Source organism: Monodelphis domestica, chromosome 5 (assembly GCF_027887165.1).
Source record: "Monodelphis domestica isolate mMonDom1 chromosome 5, mMonDom1.pri, whole genome shotgun sequence".
NCBI lineage: Eukaryota > Metazoa > Chordata > Mammalia > Didelphimorphia > Didelphidae > Monodelphis > Monodelphis domestica.
The window spans coordinates 99,775,868-99,799,062 of NC_077231.1; the positions used below are offsets into that span (position 1 = coordinate 99,775,868).

The 23,195-nt window shown below is 40.8% G+C and overlaps 1 protein-coding gene across 7 annotated transcripts in view; it reads right to left on the reverse strand.

Moving 5' to 3' along the window:
• Positions 1-5,684: 5,684 nt before the first annotated feature.
• CIMIP4 (ciliary microtubule inner protein 4) overlaps positions 5,685-23,195 on the reverse strand; it is a 37,190-nt gene continuing 19,679 nt past the window's right edge. For 5 of the 7 annotated variants that reach the window (XM_056798894.1, XM_056798893.1, XM_007503432.3 and 2 more), the window contains 2 exons: positions 6,554-6,676; positions 5,685-5,836 (listed from right to left, as the gene is read on the reverse strand). In XM_056798894.1, the coding sequence (XP_056654872.1) occupies positions 5,754-5,836; positions 6,554-6,676 (206 nt within the window). In that variant the 3' untranslated portion in view covers positions 5,685-5,753. The other 2 variants (XM_007503433.3, XM_007503434.3) reach the window with 2 other exon arrangements.

Below are 23,195 nucleotides of genomic sequence, written 5' to 3' on the forward strand. Positions count from 1 at the left end.
GGGACCAAACATTGGCCCTCAACCAAGGGAATAACCTATAAATAAAGTAAAAGGGCTGAGGCTTTAACCAAGTCCTTCTGGCTACAATCCCGGGGTTCTGCCCATGTTGCTGTTAGCCACAGACTTAATTAGAAGGAAAAAAAAAAGATCCATCTTGCCCCAAGCCACAGGACTCCCAGCCCTGCTCCTACCTGTCCCCAAGTGAAAGATAATCAGATTTGACGCTAGAGAGAACTTGCAAACCTAAACCCCAAGACTCCAAATGCAGGTCACTAGCCTCTGTATATAAGAGAACCTGCGTTTGCCTAGTGCCTAACGTGTGAAGGTAGCCATGGAGTTAGAAAAGTCTTGGGTTTTAATCCTCCCTCTGACACTGGCTATGAAATCAAAAGCAAGATTTGAGCCTCACTTTCTCATTTATGGCTTAAACCTAAAACCTGGAAGGCTAGGTATCTGATTGATTGACTTGAAGTCAGGAAAACTTTGAGTTCAAAATCCACATCAGATCCCCGATAGCCCCTGGTAGCCAAGTGATTGTGCCTCGAGAGACAGTTTATTACCTCTCTCAGACTCACTTTGTTTGTAAAATGGAGATAATGATCACGTCAAAATCGTAGGACTCTTGGATAAATCCTGGGAGCTAAAATTTAAAGTCTTTTGTAAATCTTAGAGTTTGGACAAATGTTAAGCATTACTATTGATGTGCCAAGCATTGGGGATGTCTAAAAATCCAGCCCTATGATCCCATCGAGGTGAGGGAACTTCCCCTGCTCATGCAGGTTGTCATGCACTTTGCGATTTGTATTCTTAGACTGGAGCACTGAGAGAGTAAGTGCGTTTTGCAGAATAAGGCTTTTTGATCTGGGTAGGTTTTCCAACCACATGCTCTGCCCCTGCACTGGGAATTCAAGACAAAAAAGGAAAAAATAGTTCCTGCCCTCAGGAAGTCTAGATGAGGGGTGGGAGGGGGGTTGACACAACACACTCACAGATAGATAAATACGTATAGCCTGGAAGGGCTGGGGATATTAGTAAAGGTCTTTCCCATACAACATCCTACAGAAAGACTCAGAGAAGGCTAGGTTTATGCTAGGAGAAAGATCCTAAAGCCAGCCTTTTCATTGACAAATAAAAGGGAAGGCACTGGCCCAAGGCTCCATGTTCTGAGATGGGATGGTGGGACTCCAAAGTCAAGGCTGGGGAACAGTGTGCCAGAAAAGGAGTGGTTCCTAGGTCTTCTGTTAGATAACCTGTAGGTTTGGAAGGCAGCCGGGCTGCTTGGAGAAGTCTGGAACAAATCCTTCTAGTTCTCCTTTCTGAAGAACTGAATTCCCATGACTTTGTTCGTTGGGGCTAGAATTTCAAAGACTGGATTTATGTGCTTGGGAATGCAGTATGGCATATTATCCTTGATGCAGTCAAGTGTCTGGCTGGATTCTCTGAATTACTTGGAGGAGGGCCATTAAGGCTTTACATCCTATTAGGTTGCTAAAAACTCAAGAATGGTTATTAGAGGATTAGAAGTTAGGATGGGAGTTAATGACCTAAGAATAGTGCTGAGAAATATTCACAGCCTCCATTTCCTTGTTACCCTTTTCCCCTCCAGCCAGTTCTGTAGGTCCTAATGTCAGGATGATTAATTTCTGTTTCTATGTGGGGAAACTAAGGCTCAGAGAAGCAAAGGTGACTTGTCCCTGCTCACACAGCCACCTAGGTCTCCGGAGACCACATCCTGTACTCTTTCCACTATGCCTCCAGTCTCTCTGGTACTTGGCTTTATAAAAAAGGAGAAAGGAGAGGGCAAGACACCTGACAGAAAGACTAATGTTGGAGGATCTGACTCTCTTTTATTGTATCTGGCATCAAAGAACCAGTTTGCATCCTGGTTTACTGCTTAATAGATGTGCGACACTGAAGAAGTCACAGCCCCTTACCAGGTCTCAGTTTCTTTATCTGTGAAATGTGAGAATTGGACAAGATAGTTTCTAATGTTCTTTCAACCTTAGAGCCTATCCCACCTTACCAAGGGATTGCTGGCATCTTGAGGGTCAATGGCAAGGTTGGCTCTGTTACTTAAACTGGGGAGTTGATATACTTTGACCAATATAGTAAGAACTATTTCCACTCAGAAGTTCCTTTGATTGCTTTTTGTTGGGGAGGAGATTAGAGAGGGGGGCTCTATATCTTCCCATCATAACAAGAGTTACTCCATCTTAGAAACCCACATACATTTCATTTAAATCAAGCATGATTTCCTTTTATCTTATTTCCATTAAGCCCTCCCTACTTAATAAGGAGGAGGAAGACTAAGTTTTACAAAGCTCCTTACATGTATTATCACATTTGATTCTTACAATAAGCCTATACTATGCAGATAATTATTGTCTTCATTTTACAAATTCAGAGAGTAAGTGACTTGGATCACATAACTAGTAAACATTTGAGATCCACTTCTGCTATTGCTTCTAGACTGATAAGAACAGAGTTTTAATTCTGGCTCAAGGCATCAAAACTGAAATGCAAGTCAACACAATTACTAGGTTAATGCTAATGCAAACTTGGTTAACTTGTATGAACACATCAATGAGAGATAAAACATTGTGATGTGGAGAGAGTGGGGAAGGGCTGGTACCCTTGTGGATAAAGTCTATAGATAAATAAAGAGAATGGGATATCCAGAAGGAAACACAGACAGGAGAGCTTTGAAAGTTTCACGTGAGACTTGTATAGATATGAAGAAAAGTAAGTTAAATATATAAGAGATTTGTGATTTCACTTATATGCAATCTTCTTTTTCTTTGTATATGGAAATGCTTGTTTTATGTGGTTTTGTAAATTTGGAATTAAAAAATGTTGAAGAAAAAAGAGGAAGAAACTCAGGTATAAAGGATTCCCTTTAAACCCTGGAGGAGGGATGCTTTTTAGAAGATGTGTCCCTATGGCTACTCATGTTCTGTGCTTCCAACTTCCTTTAGTAAACGTTTAGAAACTTCTACTGGCAAGAATAAAAAAATCATTTATATAGTTCTTCAAAGTTCATAAAGTGCTTTACAAATCTCATTTGATCCTCACAACAACTCTGTGAGGTAGATTTATAGAATTATTCCCATTCTACAGAAGAGGGGTCTAAAACTTGCCCAACATTTGAGGCTGGATTTGAACTCATGCTTTCCTGACTCTAAGACCAGTACTCTGAACTATCTGATTGGTTTAAAAAAAAAAAACAAACACACACATTTCCGGCTATGTACCTACCCTTCTGAGATTCTAAGCAGAATCTTAAGAGTTGAACAGGACCTCAGAGTTCCTCCGTTCCACTCTGTTCAGAATATTTGCTATAGCAAAGCAAGTGGACCCCTGGCTTTGTTGGAAGAAAAAAAGCCTTTGTCTTTTAAAGGAGTAGATTTCCACTTTGGGACAGTCTCAAATGTTAAGAATCCATTACTTACAGAGAGCCAACGCATGCTTTTAAATCCTAGGTTTGTCCTTTGATGCAAAGCAGGACAAATCTAATGATTTCCCAATGACCACGCTTCAAGTATTTGAAGATGGCTCCATAGGTTTTTCTCCTCCATTCTCAATCTCCTTATTTCCCTCAGAAAGTCCTTATGGGGGCAGAAGCTCCAGCCCACTCCCCATCCTGGTCATTCTTCTCTAGATACTCTCTAGCTTATCAATATCTTTCCAAAATGTGATGCCAAGATATGAAATCAATATCAGATTGCCAATTATTTCAGGAAGGAGGGAGGGAGAGAATTTGGAACTCATATTTAAAAAAAATGTTAAAATTGTTTTCACATGTAATTGGGGAAAATTATATACAAAATAAAATATGGTTTCAAGAACCAAACATAATATTTCAAATGTGGTCTGAGCAGGGCAGAGTAATACAAGACTCACTTTTCTTATACTGAACATAGTGCCTCTCAAGACAGCCTAGGAAGGCAGGAGGTTTTTTTTTTTTGTTTGTTTGTTGTTGCTATTGTCCTCGTAGTTGTTGCTGCTGCTGCTGCTGTTGCTGCTGCTGCTCCTGCTGCTGCTAGATCACAGTACTGACTCCCATTGAGCCAACAATAGAACTCAATAGTGGTTTACTAAAAGTTCCAGATATTTACATGAGGACCATAATTTATTTGTGAAATTGATTTTTTGCTCCCAAGGATAAGACTTGACATTTAACTCTAACTTCAACTTAGATTTGGAGATAGTTCCACTTGTTAGAAAGTGTCTCTTTCCATGGAGGAGAAACATTTGCCTCTCTGCAACTTTTTATTCATTGTAGTGTGTGGGAGTAGGGGAGATAAGAGAAAGAAAAAGCAAGGAATGGAGAGTCTAGTGACAGCAGCAAGAGAAGAGAAAGTTATTAGGGGTCTGATGTGGCCATCTTTTGAACTCAAGGTACTAAGCAGGCTCAAAGGCTAGATAGAGATGTCCAAGCAGTTTGAGGCCTCTTGGAAAGTGGTTCAGGATACAAAGAAGGTTTAGAAAGTAAGGGAAACTGGAAGTCCTGGGGCCAGGGAGGAACCCTCTAAAAGGTGAGCTTGACTAGCTCAGTCCAGTGTCAGATCAGAGAATTGTAAACAGAGAACCTGAGGGGACCTTTGATGACCATCTAGTCCAATTATCAAATTTTTCTTAAAAATGAAAAAAATAAGACTCAAAGAGGTTCACACGCCTATCCAAGGTTATGCAGATAGGACTATAGGTTCCAAACTTAGAACTGGAAAGGCTATCTGGTGCAGCCCTTCATCATACAGATGAGGAAACTGAGGCCATGAAAGTTGTGACATGCTCAAGGACACACAACAAGGCTGGGATTTGAACTCATGTCCTTTAACATCAAATCCAGAGTTCTTTTCCATGGATATTCCACCCTGATTAACCTTAATACTCATCACTTATTCCACTCAACCCAGCCCTTGATTCTATATTGACCTATGTGATTATCCAATAATTTCATGAGAACTCCTCTCCATTAAGTCAGCATGCTAGAATGTAAGTGTCTCTGTTCTAGGCACTAGGTTAAGCTCTTTGATGGCAGGAATGCAGCTCAGTCTTCTCTCTCTTCTAGAGAAGCCATACTAGGGCTGGGCTCATGGCATATGTTCAGTAAAAAATGTATTAGGGGAATAGGTGGTGGTAACAAGGTGACTCAGTGGATTGAGAGTCAGGTTTAGAGATGGAAAGTCCTGGATTCAAATCTGCCTCAGATACTTCTTAGTTGTGGCATCCTGGTAAGTCACCTCTGGAGTGATTACTTTGCAAGGGTCCCTATTCTTTTCTTAGTAAGGGGCTCCTTTTGATTTTTCTAAATTCTTATGGGAAGGGATCGGGTCTGGGGCATGTAAGTATTAAAACTAGGATTGTCCAATTGCAGGCCTATACCCTAGGTGAATCTCTTCAAAATTCCAGCTTCCCTTTTCAGGCCTGTTTTTCCATTTACAGCCTCTATTATTATGCATCCTCATACATGATGGGTTCAAAAGAGATAAGACTAAAGGGTTCAGGTTCCGAATCTCCTCTCCCTCCAAGCTCTACACTTCCAGTCTCTATTGAGATGAATAGGGGGATGAAGTGAGGATGGAGGAAGGTCTTGCTTGACTCTCAGGGTTCCTTCCATGCACTCAGGGATTAAGAGAAGGAAAGAGTGAGAGTAGGTGAACAAAAGCAAACAACAGTTAGGCTTATTCTTGACTTTTTTTAATTAACTCCTTCTAGGAGGGAGAGTATCCCCTTTTCTTAGTACTTCTACTTCAAGTTTTGTGCCGTTCTCCAATTTTCTGATCCAAAGCCTTCTGCAGATTAAGGTTCAGGGCATTCTTCTGATGCCACCGTCCTGAGGAAGAAAAAAAGTGGGGACCCCATTTATAGCTGCTGGAAATGATGTCTTGGACTAGAAGGGCCATTCCCCAACCTGCCCATTGGGTTTATAGGAGAAAGTTGCTCTATGAGCTTCTCTTGGAGTGCTCCAGGACTATGGGCCATGGATTTCCTCTTGGGCCTTAGTTCCAAAGATTTTCTACTCAAGAGGGCACAGAAAATCATAGACTTTACAGCTGTGGTTGGGGCATCATCTTAAATAAGTATGAAAGGTTCCAAGTCTATCCCCTTCATCTTACAGATGAAGGAAATGAGGCTGAGACTCAAGTCAAAAGTCTTACCCAAGTTCACATAGTTTAACAGGGATAATCGATTCAGAGTTAGAAGGAATCCTTGAGCCAACCCTCATATTTTGCAGATTTGGAAACAGATTTAGGCTGCTTGAATAAGATCATGCATGTAGCAGACCAGGGGCTCAGAACCAGATCATCAAATTCAAAATCTAGAAGTCTTCCCATTATATCACCATGCTTTTAATTAATTTGTTATTCTTGTTAGAAGTAATGTCAATGAGTACCTCTATCCGCAAATCCTTGCTGTGTTCCAGATTTTTATTTTATCTTTTTACTTTTACTTTTAGAAGGGAACAATCCCTTACTCTTGTGTCCTCCCACCTCCAATAAAGAAAAAAAAGCAAATGTCTTCCCCCATTCTTTCATCTTCTTAAACTTACCAAGATCATCTGTCCTCCTTCCATGCCAGTGATTGGGATCCCTCACAGCTCTCTCAATTACATCCGCAGTGTAGGAGTCCTTCATTAAGCTCTTTACCTCCATGGGGGGCCCTGTCAAAACCCCTGGGAAGGTTGGGAGTCGCCAGAATAAGAGCATATAGTCAATGGGGAGAAGAGGAAGGAGGGAAGGGAAGGTTGGACATCAGCGGATGTCAGAGCCATCAGAGAAGGACCTAGCACACCAAGGTGCTAAATTCATCCTAAATTCAGAGAAAGTGGCTTAGGAAAAAAGGGACTCTTGCCTATATGAGATCATGGTCCCAGTACCAGCTCTGCCCCTAAGAGCTTAGCTGAAAGACCTTTGGAACATCCAATCTCCAGGCAAACACACGAGCCAATCCTATACCCGATATATCCTGTCCCACTCCTCACCCTCATCTCCTGGGCATTCCATTTGCCAAAAGAGTCTTCTTTTCCTTCAAGATCCCTTTCAGGTGCCACTTTCTCTAGGAAGCCTTCCTTGATCCCACCCCATCCCAGCTCAAGGTCAATGACTCCATCCTCATATCCCCTACCCTCAAAATCTCTTCATCTGGATTTACCCTTTGCTTTCTCCAACCCCTCTCCTTTGACACCTTGTGTCAAAATGATTCCTAGGATCCTAGGACTTTGAGATAAAAGACTTCAAGATCAAGTTCAACCCCCTCATTTTACAGGAGATGAAAACTGAGGCCCATAGAGGAGAAAGACTTATTTACACTTCATAGTAGAAAGTTGTTCATTCATCCTTTGTTTGTGAAGAGGACCAATGGCATCATGATGTCTTCACTTGCAAGAAATTTGGATTTAAGTGAGACAGAGTTGCACAAAGTCATCAGCCTCACTCTCTCTTCCAGAGTCATTCAAGTCCAGTGGCAAGACAAAAGTCAGGACAACTGGCAGTGGCTTGGAATGTAGTGGATGATTGGCTTCTTTGATATCTGACCAAGCTCTAAGCACTCCGTAGTGCCTACTTCTATCATCTTCATGGCATTGGAACAAACTGTTTTTATCCATTCATTCTGCCAGAGGAAACTTCACATGTTTGAGTAGACATCCCCATAACACATCAAATTGTTTGAAGCTTGCTGGTTACCTTCAATCTGGTTTAGCCTGTCTTCTGAGACATATCAGAGAAGGAAGTATGATCCTTGGAAGAATAGCCTCTCTACTAAATGCAGTGCTTTGTAAACAGTAAGCTCTTAATTATTGTTGAAATAAAGTTGAAATGAATCTTCTAGGTTGACCATGTCCTTATCAAGGAGATGGGAGCCAAATGACTGAGTTTCTCTTCCTAGTCTTTCCACCTGCTGACTGTACATCTTTCAGAAAGTTTGCTTTTTTGAGTCCCAAATTTCATCTCTGCATGGAGGAAAAAGGGACTGCCATGAGTTGGCATCACTCACTAGGAGAGGATGGAATTTTTGATGACTTCTATTTCCCAGAATTCTGTGCCTGGGTCTACAGTGCATAGAAAGCATACTGTGATTAGATGGGTATTCTTCCTGAGAAGTCAGTTTTCAAAGAACATGGGAAAATTGTAGGAGTGGTGAGTAAGACCTTTGTGGTGACAAGTGGCCTCAGGTAAAGCCTGGTGACAGAGGGGGATGGGAATGAAAAAGCTGCCATTTCCCAATCATGCTGAGGGTCTAGATGTGGTCTCTGCATGAGCCAGGCTGATAGGAATAGAGATGGTAGCAATGACTTGAGATTCAGGCTCTCTAAGAGGACAATGCTTGCTAGATGCTAGAAGGGACTAAGATAAGATTGTGTGTAGATGCAACTAACATCTCACTGTGACTTAAGTGAATTGTACCCTTCTGCTGTGTTGGGGATGGATATGGGAAAGGTGATGGAAGGCACAAGATATCCAGGAATTAATACTAACAATATATTTTTTACTTCCTTGTTTTTACTAATCTCTCTATCTCTGTCTATTCATCTATCCATCAGCCATAATCCATCTAGCCATTCTTCTATCCATCTATCCATCCACTTCCTTGTTTTTACTAATCTCTTCTATCCATTCATCCATCATCTACCCATCATCTATCTATCCATCATCCATCTATCCATCTGCCCATCCATCCATCCATCATCTATCATCCATACATTCATCCATCTGTCCATATATCCATCTATCATCATTACATATTTAGAATGTATTTCTGTGAGATAAAAAAATATAGATATATATATATAATTTTTTCATTAAATTGTTGAGTCACTTCACATGATATGACAGATTCTTAGGATGGATATTTGGAAGGGTGGTTTTGATATATGAGAGACCATAAAAAGAGAGAGTTGTGTGGCTGACAATGAAGCTAATCTTGTGGGGTATGTCTAGGATTTATTTTTATTTATTGTGAGACTTCTTTTATTAAGACCATTTAAATTACTGAGGCTACCTTTGTCATTAAAATGAATTTTCTTCTTTTTCTGGTCTGTAAAGCAACAGTTTACTTGTGAAACCTTTATAGGCCAGAGAGGTAATTAATAATTCCTATTTTCCTATAGAGTGTCAAAGTATCATTGAAGTTTTGCTGTTGTTTATGATGAAAATGATATTCTCATACTTTCATTATTGTATGCTTCATTCTACTAAGACTTTTGGAATGTCCTATACATTGTATGAGATCTGGTCTAACTGTTTCCCATGACTATTTAATTATGGGCAAAATGGTGCAAAGGAGCAGGATGGGGGCCTGTTTTTTGGAGGAACTGTTGATTGTAAAAAGCCAAAACACTGTGGGATGTCCAGATTCCTCAATTTGGGAACACTTTCTCCCCATGTAGATCATGCCCCATTGATAATTTTATAGTTTTAGAGAAGCTCTAATCCTGAGATTCGGGGTCTGCCCATAGTCACATAGCTAGTGAGTGTCTGAGGTTTTCTTGAGCCCAAGACCAATATTTTACTTGCTTCACCATGAGGTCTCTATCATAAGGATATGGAGATGAATTTTACAGGATGCCATGACCCATTTAAGTGAATGTCAACTATTAGCTAAAGTATACAGAGAGAAGAGGACAAAATGGAAGCTACATTATGTATGCTAAGTCAGTGAGATGGACCAACGTATGCATGTGGAAACCTATAGCACTGGACATCTTTCCCCACATTGCCATTCAATTGACTCTTTGTGATCTCATTTGGGGTTTTCTTGGCAGGGATACTGGAGTAGTATGCAATTTCTTTCTCTAGCTCATTTTACAGAGGGTAAACTGAGGCTAATGGTGTTCAGGGAATTGCCTAGGATCACACATCCAATAAGTCTCTGAGGCCAGATTTTAATTCAGGGAGATGAGACTTCCTGACTCCAAGTCTAGCACTCTATGGTACCATCTAGCTGCTCACATTAATCTTCCCTAAACAGTAATGCAGGCTGAACTTTAAACTGGTTATGACATGGCATATCTACCACTAATGAGGATATGATGCTGGATTGTTGTCTATCCAGTCTTGAAATCAGATTTTATCCATATTGACCTCCTCCTCCTATCTTGGTCTTCAGAGCCAACACTAAGTTTTCCAATGAGCTGGTGTAAATGCCTTCTTCAGGAACCAGTGACTCTTTGGGGAGAGTTTGCTACATGGGACTGAATATGGAAACCATAGAGCTTTTTGGGGGGGAATAAGTGCTCCTTTAGTCCCACCCCCTAGAGAAGAAGCCTTTTAGTACTTAAGAGATGTCACAGGAGTAAGAAGAAGTGATAAGTATTAAGGCAGGAAACCATAGGGGACCAATGTCTCTGCAGTTGACCTATGTAACGTAGCCTGATGTTCCCATAAAATGTAGAGTTCAGTTGAGACTTCATATGGCCAATTTGACAATACTCAGAGTGCACAGGTCATATACATCCAGTACATGAATGCCCTATTTAATGTGAGGGTTTCTGACTTTGTGTTGGAATGGTGTAGAATGTTACTCCCATGAAGACCTGTGTTCAATTCTTGCCTCACATACTTTTTAGCTGGATGATCCTGAATAGGTCAGTTCCACTCTCTGGGCCTCAGTTTTCTTATCTGTAAAGTAAGGGGGCCAGACTTGATGGACTCTAAGGTTGTTTCTATATTTGAAAATTGTTCAAAAGAGAAGGTAACTAATAGTTCATGACTATAGAGCAGATGGATAACATCAGACTGACCCAAATGAGAGGACATTGATATATGTTGAATCACCATGGGGTATACTTACCAGAGGTTGAAGAATGGTATCCATTGGGAAAACTGGGAAACAATATGGCAGACACTAGGTGTATGCCAATATCTCATATTATATACCAAGATAAGGTCAAAATGAGTGCATGATTTAGACATAAAGGATAGTTATATCATAAGCAAATTATGGGAGAATGGAATTGTTTACCAGTCAGATATATGAATAAGGAAGAATTCAGGACCCAAGTAAGAGATAGAGAGCATTACAAGATATAAAATGGATAATTTTGATTATATTAAATTTTAAAAGTTTTTACACAAACAAAATGAATTCAACTAAAATTAAAAGGAAAGCAGAAAGTTGGGGGGAAATTTTATAGGCAATATCTCTGATAAAGGCCTCATTTATCAAATATATAGAGAACCAAGTGAGAAATAGTAAGAAGACAAGTAATTTCCCGACTGATAGCCAGAAGATGTGAATAGGCGGTTTTCAGAAGAAGAAATCAAAAGCTATCTATAGTAATGTGAAAAATACTATAGAGTATTATTGATTAGAGAAATGCAAATTAAAGCAACTCTGAGTCACTGTCTCATATTTTGTACATTGACTAATAATGACAGAAAAGGAAAATGATAAATGTTGGAAAGGATGTGAGAAAATTGGGACAGTGATGCTCTATTGGTGGAGTTGTGAACTGACCCAACCATTCTGGAGAGCAATTTGGAACTATGTCTAAAGGGCTATAAAACTGTGCATACTCTTTGATCCAGCAATATCATTTCTAAGTCTACATCCCAAAGAAATTCTTTTTAAAAAAAGCTGGGGGAAGAGCTCATTTGTACAAAAATAGCAGTTCTTTTTGTGTTGTCAAAGCATTGGAAATTGGAGGTATGCCCATCAGTTTGGGAATGACTGAACAAGTTGTGGTATATAGTTGTGATGGAGCACTATTGTGCTATAAGAAATGATGAACTCAGGATACTTTCAGAAAAACATGGAAAGGCTTGTATGAACGGATAGAGAGTGAAGCAAGCAGAACCAGAACCCTGAACACAGTAACAGCAACACAACAATACTTTAATCAACCATGCCTTAGTTATTCTCAGCAACATAATGATCCAAGATAATTTCAGAGGGCTCTCGATGAAAAATACCATCTACCTCCAGAAAAAAGAATTGATAGAGTCTGAATGGAGATGGACACACACTATCTTTCATTCTTCCCTTTTTTGTTCACATATTCTTTTACAACATATCTAACATGGAAATATATTTTACATGATTACCCATTTATAACATATCAGATTGTTCACTTGTCTTAGGGAGAGAGGAGGTAGAAAATTTGGAACTCAAATTTAAAACAAAAAACAAATGTTAAAACCGGTTTTTACATGTAATTATAGGACAATACAACATTTTAGAAAGAGAAAAAAATGGTAGGCACTGGCTATTTAGGGTTAATGCATCTAGAGACTTAGAGACAAAGGTTGTTGACAGAAAGAAGGGTCCAAGATGATAAAAACCAGGTTTCAAGATATCCCCGAAGGTATGAAACTCTGAGACAAAAAAGAAGTTAATTCAGATTACTCAGATTCCTGAGAGGCAATAGCAAGTCTGCTAGATGTTGGAACAGTGGACAATAACATCTTAACCCCAAGAGAGGGTTGAAAGTGTTTGGAACCTCAGTTCAGGAAGTTCATTTTAGGAATAGTACAAAAGGGATTAAGCCAAAGAGGCTGATCTGCATTCTGCTACCACTAAAGACTGGGCTAGAGGTGACAAACATGCTACCCACTAGCACTTGCACTATAATACTCCCCTACCCAGTGCCAGCCAGAACAAGATGAAAATGTAATTGGGAAATATTTAACAAAATAAATAAAAATACAATATAACATAGAAAATATTAATGTGTGGTTTTCTAAGCCAATATAAGGCCAATAAAAATCCTCATGTGTGACTTAATGACCTTCTTTCTTTTTGAGTTTAACATAATTGGACTAGAGAATAAATGAATAAATGAATTCTGGGTACTTTAAAAAGAGGAGGAACACAGTAGGAGAAACTGAATTTCAGGATAGGAACAATAATGGGAACAGAGATAGGGCTTGCCTTCGGGCCCCTAAGAATTTAATCTAATCTCTATCCTCTTAATATTTCCCGGGTACTTTCCATCTAGATTCATAAAACAATGAGTACTGAAGATGGTTCCTGCTGGGATGGATAGTAGATCCATCTGTTTGGGATAAAGCTGAGAATGGGACATGTGGGGAAAAGGGAATGATAATTCCAATATTGCCTTTGTCAAGAGAGTATTAGGGATGATCAAAGGACAGTATAAGATTAGGGAAATTAGAGCTATAGAAGACTTTTGAAATGATCTAGTCTAGGGGTTCTTAATCTGAGACTCCCAATGGGTCCATGGATAAATTTCAGAGGGTCTATGAATTTGAACAGGGGGAAAAGGTATTTTCACCAAGTTCTAACTTAAATTTAACATTTCCTTCAATTATTTAAATGGAAGTGATTCTGGAAAGGGGTCCGTAGACTTCATCATACTGCTAAAGGGGGTCCATGACACAGAAAATGTAAAGAATCCCCCTCTACTGAGTCCACTCTCTTCAGTTTACAGATAGTATGAACAAAGTTGGAGAGAAGCCTGGCTTGCCCTGGGCACAAAGTGAAACCCAGGTCTTCTGAATCTCTCTCTATAGACCACACTGCTTCTGGCTTGTTCTGGGTCCTCTTAGGTTCTCCATATTCCCTGTTTTCCTTAGTACTCATCCCTCAAATCCTGCTAAAATGGAAGGGGTTGGTGAGAGAAAAAAGGAAAGCTGATAAATTTATGGGCATTATGTGCCAGAAGGCTACATGGGGGTTAGGGATTAGACCTATTTCTGCATATGGGATGGATGCACAAGTAGCCTACATCCCAAGAAATAGGACTGAGGAGGGAGGGAGGAAACTGGACAGATTTGGCATCCAGAGGGACTTTAATTCAGCTCCACTCAGTTCAATTACATTTAGTAAATATTTGTATGGGCAGCTATGTGATGGAGAACTTGGCCTTAAGGTAGGAAGACCCATCTTCCTGAGATCAGATCCAACCTCAGACACATATTAACCATGTGATGCTGGGCAAGTTACTGAATTCATCCTATTTGCCTCAGTTTCTCATATGAAAATGAACAGAAGGAAATGCCCAACAACTTTGGTTATATTTGCCAAGAAAACCCCAAATGGGGTCACAAAGAGTTGGAACATGACAGAAACTACCAAGCAACAACAGATATTTATTTAGTACCTACTGTGTGCAATACTACTACAATAGCTGCTAAGGAGAAAAGGATCAAATATAAAATAATTCCTGCCTTCAACAACTTAAAGCTCATGGTGGACCAGCCATCTCCTCCTGGCTCACACTTTCCAACAAACCCTACCCAGATCAAGATTGTTAAGGAATGCCTCATCTTGTGACACAATTCAGTCACCCCATCCTAGCTATGCCAACAATTCATTTTACCAGGGATTTAACTGGGAAGAGGTTTAGAGAATTGTGATATCTTGAATAAAGCATTGCACTTCTAGTCAGGACTACCTGGGTTAAAATTCCACCATATACATTTACTAGCCATTTGATCCTGGCCAAGTAGCTGTACCGCATCTGTAAACTAGAGAATTGACTAGACATCTTTAAAGCCCCTTCTGGCTCTGCCTTCCATGATCATAGTTTCTTTATAGGCAAAATGAAGGATTGGACATATCATGGGGTGTAAGGCTCAGGGACATTCCTAGAACCACAAATTCAGACCTGGGAGAAGTCATCTTATCCAATTCCCTCCTCCTAACAGATGGTGCGACTGACTTGTCCAAGGTCACAAATGTAGTCTTCTACATTTAATTTAGGATTTAAACCTAAGTTCTCTGACTCCAAAGCCAGTGTTCTTTCTACTCTGCCCAGGATGTCCCTGTGGTATAGCTGGGGTTGGGGAAAGTGGAACCCTAACTCGGGGAGTGGAATCTAGGGTGCCCCCCTTTGGAATGACTCATGGTTTAGGGTAAATTACCCTGAGAGCTATTCCCTCCAATTTTTGCATCTTGGGGGAATCAAGTTGAAATATATCCCAAGGGGCTGCCTTAAAGGGTAAAAGAAAGAACTCTGTCCTCAAATGGTAAAAATGTACACTGAGGACTGAGGCCAGAATGTGATCAGGGCAAAGGCTGTTGTGGGATGATTTTGTAGTCAGTGGTCTTGGATGATTTCTATTTCTTTCAGTTCTCTTTCTATTGCAAGTGCCCTCTGCTGTCACTGCCTGGTCTGGTTCACTCAGCAGGTAGGGCCAAGCAGAGTCTTAAGTAGCCTCTAGAAGGGTGACCAGCTGGGAGGGGAGAAATGAGGCAGATGAGACACTACTTGTTGGGGTATCGGTGCTGCTGGGAAGGCTGCCTTATGTAGGGAGGGGAGAGAGAAGCTCATGCCTGCCTGGTGGCATCCTATCATATGTAATTATTCTTGCTGACTTACTGCTATGCTGAGATGTTGGGGCTTTTTCTTTCATCTCCCAAGGCTACTTGAGGAATAGAAATGCTGTCAGGGACCTCTATGTTTCACCCGTTGGGGCAAAGCCCAGCTTGTCCAGTCCTAATTATACCAGTCACACACATAAAACACACACAGTCTCATTTCCAGGAAATCCCAGAACACCACATCTAACTAAAGGGCTTGAGTCTTAGGGGCTTTTTTCCCCAGACAATTGAGGTTTAGCTGCCTGACTGGAAGAGGAAGGTAGTGTGGGATAGTGGGGAGAACACTGAAGTTAGAATCACCAGACCTGAATTAAAGTTCCACCTCTACCACTTATCCTTCCTTCCTTGGCCTCTGTCGTTGGTGTTCAGTTCAATCTGACTCTTTGTGACCCCATTTGGAGTTTTCTCAGTAGGAATACTGGAATGGTTTGTCCTTTCCTTCTCTAGCCCATTTTGCAGATGAGGAAATGGAGGCAAGCAAAGTTAAGTGATTTACCCAGTGTCACAAAACTAGTAATCATCTGAAACTGGATTTGAACCCAGAGCTCTATTTATTGAGCCACCTACTTGCCTAGCTGGCCTCAGTTTACTCATCTGTTAAATGAATGAAAAGTTGACCTCTAAATCCCTTTCACTAAAGTCTATGACTTCAAGACCTCCCATCTGGAAGCTGTCATCTTCTGTAAATTCCCAAACTGCCTGCATCCAGTCATGCCAATCTTCACCACCAATAATCCTAAAGACCTTCCCTTCTCCTAAAGACCACCTTCCTTGAGTGACCAGCATGCTTGGGGATTAAGGAAACCTGGGGGACTGGAAGTAAGGAGAGTCAACATTTGGACTGCGTTTGGATGCGGGCCTTTTTTAAAATTCTTACTTTCTATCTTAGAAATTAATACTACATATTGTTTCCACAGCAAAGAATGGTAAGGGCTAGGCAATCAGGGGTAAGTGACTTATCCAGGGTCATACACACACAGCTAGGAAAAGTCTGAGGTCAGATTTGAACCCAGGGCCTCCCATCTCAAGGTCTGGCTAACTTAACCCACTGAGCCACCTAGCTGCCCCACTAAGTCTTATTTCTTCCTAGATTTCCTATTGACAACCTTCTAGACCTCAGTTTCTTCTATAAAATATGAGGTTCAGGCCAAGAACTTCTCACATTCTTTTCAGTCCTAGATCTTGGATTTTATGATCCCAATTAAAACCCCTATATCTCCCTGGCAAATCAGTCAGTCTATCAATAGGCATTTATAATATGCCAGGAGGTACTGTGGGGGGTACACAATCTAATGAACAAGGGAAAATGCAAACAAGATATAGATAGGACCAATGGGAGGTAACCTCAGAGGAAGAAAGTAGAAACATGACAGGGTTGGAGAGAGATCTCTTAAAGAAGGTGGCCGGTAAGAGTGACCATTCCAGGCATTGGGAACAGCCATTTGAGGAATAGCAAGTAGGCCAGTATCATCAATGGGTGACAGTGAGGAGTGAGGAACACCCCTCCTCTTCCACTTCTTACTGGATGCCAGAGGGTTTGAGAGAAGGGACAGACAGCCCCTTGAGAGGGTGCCAAGAGATATAAAGTTTTCAGAGCCAAACCAGACCTCAGTGGGCATGTTCCAGAAGATGGAAGAAACAAGAGGAATAGGTCTAAGATGGGGAAAAGGAATGGAGTTTATTAACAGTTTATTAACAATTAACCCTCAAATTATTATTTGAGGGTTCCCATGGGCACAGTGGAAAAGGAGGGCAAAAGAGGAGAGGGGTGGGAACTATGGCCAAGTCTACCATGAGAGAAGGTCTGATGGCTGCTCCAAAGTCAATCCTGGGCATCCCACTTGAGGACGATCCCCACATGTAGTCAGCTAATCTATTTTGTTTCTTCTGTCTTTCCTTTATATCCTCAGCACTTAACATAATGTTTAATAAATGCTTCTTGATTTGACTTAAGTTGAAATATTAGGGCTGCAAAGAACCTTTGGGATATCAGTCAAGCCCAATCTGTCCATTTTCTGTAGGAGGAAATTGAAGCTGGGAGAGAGAGGCAAGGACTTGTTCACAATCAGTAGCAAGTGAGAGGAAAAAGTATGCATGAGAAAGAAGATGACTCTAGGAGAAAGGCATGATGTCCAAGAGACACTGGTAGGTGGTGGTCCATGGGCCTGGCAAGGGAGTACACTGCTCAGGTAGGGATGAGAAACCCATACATAGCCCCTTCTTCCCTCTGCCTTTTCATCTCCAAGGACAAAGATTGTGATGTCTTTCATTCTTGTATCCTCAGGCTCTACTAAAGAGCCCTTTGGGTAGGAGAGTCTTAGCAAACATTTGTTGACTTTGAGAGAATATATTTTAAATAGAATATATTATATTTAAATCTATTACATATAATAGATTTAAATATAAAATAGCAAATATTTACATGGATCACTAAAGCTTACAAAAACTTTCAGGAAGAGATGTCATCCTAGGTCTGAGATCTTGTTTTTTAAACATATTTTTGATACCCATGTTTCAATATGATTGCTTTCCTTTGAATCCTCCTATATTGTGTATTTAAAAATGATTCTGAGAAGAGGTTCACAGACTTCATCAGATGGACTGCCCAAGGGATCCAGGATCTAAAAAAGGCACAACAGGGTCCTGTCGATTTACTTAAATGCTTCTCCTCTTTGGGTAATAACCCTGTGAGATAGATAGGTAAATCAGAGATTATGACTAACATTTTACAAATGAGAAAACTAAGACTTAACAAAGGCAAGCCTACCAAGTATTGATAGTAAGATTTGAACCCAGGTTATAGGATGGATCACAAGAAGCAGAGCTTGAAGGGAGGGGAGAGGAGGGGTCCTGGTGAGTCTTAATTGTAGATATTTTGAGCCAGAAGAGATGTAGTCCAATCTCTCCCCTCCTCCCATTAGACAGATGAGGAAATTGAAGAAAGGATTTAAGCAATTTTAAGCAATTGTCTACGGCCACATAGGAAGCAGCAGAGGTGAAGTCTGTCCTCTTTCTTCCTCCTATCACATTATTCTTACCTTATACACATTCACTCTCATAAAGCTTATGAGTCCCAGCCAGGACTTGAATAATCCAGGTCTAAGCCAGTGCAGGATTTTTCCCTTTGACATGACCTCTTCTGAATAGAATCAGTGAGTAAGCACAGTGAATAGAGAGTAGACTGTATCTTCTCTAGGCTTCATCATGTCTTCCCACTTTACAACCTGGAGAGGATCTTGGAATTTAGAATGTCCAAGCAGCCCAGGACCTTGTTGCAAATAGTTTGAATTATCTGGACCCTGGATAAATTTAGGGCTGGATTGGACCTTAGAAACCATGTGGTCTAACATCTTTATTTTACAGATGAGGAAACTGAGACCAAAGGGAGAGGACCCATTGTTTTCTCAAGGTCACAATCAGGCATCATGGGTACGATTTGAATCTAGATCTTTCATGTCTCTTTCTTGTCTTTTGATTATGCAAATATGTTATATTAAATATACTTATATAGTGTACACATTATATTTTAATATATTATACACATTATATATTTACATGTGGATTTATATATTATTTATATGTTCTATTATATTTTCTATATCTTTATATATTGTGTTACATAGTTGTATATGGACTATATTTTGATCATTACACATTCATATGTTGTATATTATATATTTGTATGGATTGCACATTTATGTATTATCATGTTATATGTTATATATTTATATGCCACATCTAAATACATAACAAATGTATTTTATTGCCAATCTGAAGGGAGCTTAGAATATGGAACGTTAGAATTGGGAGGGACCCTAGAATAGAGACTGTTAGAACTGTGAAGGGCCTTAGGATAGGGAATGCCAGGGCTGGAAGGGCTTTAGAACACAGAATATTAGCACATAGAATGTTACTTTGAAAGGCCCTGAGAAATGGTATCCTTGTAGCTTGTTCACAATACAGATGGGTCAGAGAGAAGTGACTTGTCTGGGTCAATATGCAAGTGTTAAGGGAAACCAGGCCAAGAATGCAGATCCTCTGATTGCCCAGCCAGACTTCTGTCCTTGGGACTCCATTTGGTTTGCAAACAGGCTCTACTGCTCAGTCCCATTGATGTCAAGAAAACCAAGTTGCATCCTGGAATGCCAGATGGGCTCAGTCCTTTGGTTGCTTGCTGAAAGTGAATTGAATTTTAAAGGTCTACAGTTTCAAGGATGTATCTGAGCACTGGGTCCATCCATCGTTGAACATCTCAACCCTGTTCTGCTCTGAAAGTGGTTTAAATGGATAATCTTTGCTGAGTAATTGGAGTCTCCAAACTTCATTCTTGGGGAAGATGAGCTGAGTTACTCGGAAGCTTATCTAAAGCTTCTCATGATTTTTGACTATATTTAAAAGAAGAATGTAGTTTTGCGCAGTGGCAGTAGCATAGCCAATGAGGTTTATCCAAGGTATGATTATTGTTAATTAAAAGAGGAATGTATTCAAAACCATGGTTGGAGTAGTGAAATTCAGGTCTATGTGACATATTTTAGGAAGGACACTGGGTCTAGCCAGGAGAAAGAACTCAGGACAGACAGGGGACTAGTATATCTGTGTTATAGAGATACAAATCTTAAAGAAACTGGGTATGTTTGACCTGAAGATAAAAAGACTGTAAGGGGGGGGGGGGTGCAGAGAGGGATAATTGTCTCCAAACATCTGAATGGCTATCATGTGAAAGACTGATGAGATTTCTTCTGCTTGGCCCCAGAAATAAGAATCAAGAGCAACAGGGGGAGGGATACAGAGATTTCAGCTTCATGTTAGGAAGAAATCTTAAATAATGGTGGTGTCCCAAATTACAGCAGGCTGCCCTAGGGCATGGTGGGCTTCCCTTCCTTGGAGGTCTTCTAGCAGAGGTTGGGTGATCCTTTGTTAAGATGTCCCAGAGGAGAAGCTTATTCAGGTGACTTGTTGGCCCCACTGCTATGCCTTCAAACTCTGAGATTTTGTGATTTTCCATGAGAAGTAGGGACTATGGGAGGGGGAAATGAGGGGGAGGTTAGGAAGAACCCTCAGATCAGAACCTTCAAGGGAAGCCCCTATGATGAGGAGCCCATTTGATGCTATAAACAAAAGAACTGTGAACATGAAACCGGCTGTGAGAGATGTACAAGTTACTGTACATTTGACTGTACTCTTGTACAAGCCATTGGCGCTAGAACTAAGGACACAAGATCAAGCAACCGGGTCAATATGTATTTATTAAGTGCCTACTGTGTGCTAGGTTCTGGGGCTACAAAGTCAAAAACAAAACAACTCCTGCCCTCAAGAAGCTTACAATCTAACCAGGGAAGAGGGAGGTCAGGAAAGGCAGTGGGGTCAAGGTTGGCAACCAGGCTCATGAGTTTTTGATAGAGCAACTTTCCTGTTCTTGGGTAGTAGCAACAAACATTTAACTAGAGATTGTGGAAGGTGAAAGTGGTACCCTCATAGCAAAGGTGAAATTAGCAATTAACAGGGACCAGTGATAATGATAATAATAATAACTAGCATTCATTTGATCCTTACAACCCTTTGAAATAGGTACTAAATTCCCCTTCTCCCCAAAAAGAATACCCAAGTAGAGATTAGCTATCCCAAGTGTTAGCCCTAATTCTAGGTCTTACCATACTCTTCAGCCTAATTTCTTATTTCTAACCCATCCTAGTCCTAGTCCCATCCTAACTCTGTCTAACTCTTCTTCTCCCTTTTAGCTCATAAGCTTTTCTAAGAGACTATTTCAAACCCTTCTGGCCCCTGAACCTGCTTACTCCAATTTTACACACACTACTACACAAGGTTGGTTATCTGTTCTCCCAGCCCATGGTCATTCAACTCAATTGATTAAGCACCTATTATAGGCAAGGGAGACCTTACTGCTCTGGCTACTGAAAATACCCCAAACAAAAAAAAAACCCCAACTAAACAATCTCTGCCTTCAAGGAGTTTGGTAGGTGTTTGTGAGGGGTGGTTGGCTAGAGGGAGAATAGAGGGTGAAGAGAAAAATAGGAATATCAAATTCTGGGGACACTAGACATAGGCTCCATTAGTAGCTATACCCCGGGGTGGCTGACAGTGGGGAAGATAGAACATTTAGAAACAGCAGACACAGTGATTTATAAGCCCTTATATTCTATTATATTCTATTATAGTTTAGGACAAGGAAGAAAGATGAAATTCAAGAGTTAGAATGGCAAGAGAGGCCATCGATGCCTGCCAAATTCTGTGGGGCTTACATAATTTAGAGGAATTTCAGGTAAGTAGTTGGGGCCCGGTAACCAAAAGCCCAGTTTTTTCCCCAAAGTAAGATTTTCAGTGTGGCGCTGCTGGAGAAGTGGTAGCTCAGGCACACGGGCCCTGGAAGCTGAGGGTATAAGAATCACCGAAGCCGAACGCGATCAAACAAAAGAACCAAGGTGAAACAAAAGAAGAAAAAGCATCAGATACAGGCCAAGGTCATAAGTCCAAGAACAGGGTGGCTAAGGCCATAGTTGATTCTAGAGTAGAGAAACCATTGTGCTGGGTAGTGCCCTTGGGTGGGTGACCTCTGAAATCCCCCTGAACTGCTGCTTGAGCCAACCCACCCCTAAGGACATCCAAGGGTCTGAGGACAATACAGTGGCTTGGGTTTTTTTTTTTTTTAAACAGACCTGTGAAATCATCAGTCTAGATCTGTGTTGGCAAATCTATGGCACCTGTGCCGGGATGGGGGGTAGTCCCCTCCCCCTCTCCACCACACCTGGGAACATTTCTCACTTGCCTCTCCTCTTTTCCCAGCAGCTTAATGGGAGCACTACCTCCCATCTGGGGTAAGGCTGGGGGCTCACATGCAGTATGAGGATTGCAGTTTGGGTACTCAGTTTCTAAAAAGTTCACCATCACTGGGCTAGGTGATAAGCAATGCCTAAGTAGTTTGTGGTACCCTCTCCAAAATTTAGAAAGTTTGTGGGACACAGAGGTTAAATGACTTCTTCAGGGTTCCCTGGCCAAATATGAGTCAGAAGGAAAATTTGAGCTCAGTTCTTCATGATTCTGAGGCATGCTCTCTCTCTATTCCACCATGATACCCATACATGCTACCAATGACTAATAGACTCAATTGTTAGAACATAGAATGTTAGAGCTAGGAGGGTCCTTAGAGACTGGAATATCAGAGCTTAGAGGGAACTTAGAAAAGAGTACAGAGGTAGGAGGGAGCTTAGAATGGGATTTCAGGGTGTCCTTACATTAGAGAATGTTAGAGCTTAGAGGGATAGGAGGGATCTTAGAATATGGAATATTAGAGGTAGAAGGAACTTTGAGGACTCATTTTGTCCAATCCCCTAATTTTATGGATGAGGAAACAGTCTGAGAGAGTTTTAAGGATAGGTAAAATGCCTAAATTCTTGGTCATATGGCACCCCACCCTCTATAATTTCAATATGGCTCTTTTGGGTGGTTTATGGGGACAGGGACCAGTGACTGGGGAGCTAGGCAGGTATTGAGAAATAAAAAAGACATTCAGGGAAAGGGAGAAACTTAGGAAAGAGTTGAGATGTAGAGATTTATGAGCACTGAGAGTGCCTTTGCTAGGAAACATTTTGCAAACCCATTTTTAAAGTGGAATATCTTTCAATATAATTGCTCACTATGCAGTGGAAGAAACCACTTGCTGCCAAGAGAGGTGACTTGCCCAAGGTTCCACCATATAAAGCTAGTGCCAGAACTGTGACTAGAACACACATCTTGCCACTTTGGAGGGTCAATGGTCTTTTGATTGCATTGGTTATTTTCCTCCATGAGAACCTGGGGTCAGGAGATCACAGATCAAAGTGCTTCTGTGGTCCACATCAACATGACAATGACTTTTAGAGAAAATGAATATTTAGGAAGATGCTATGGCT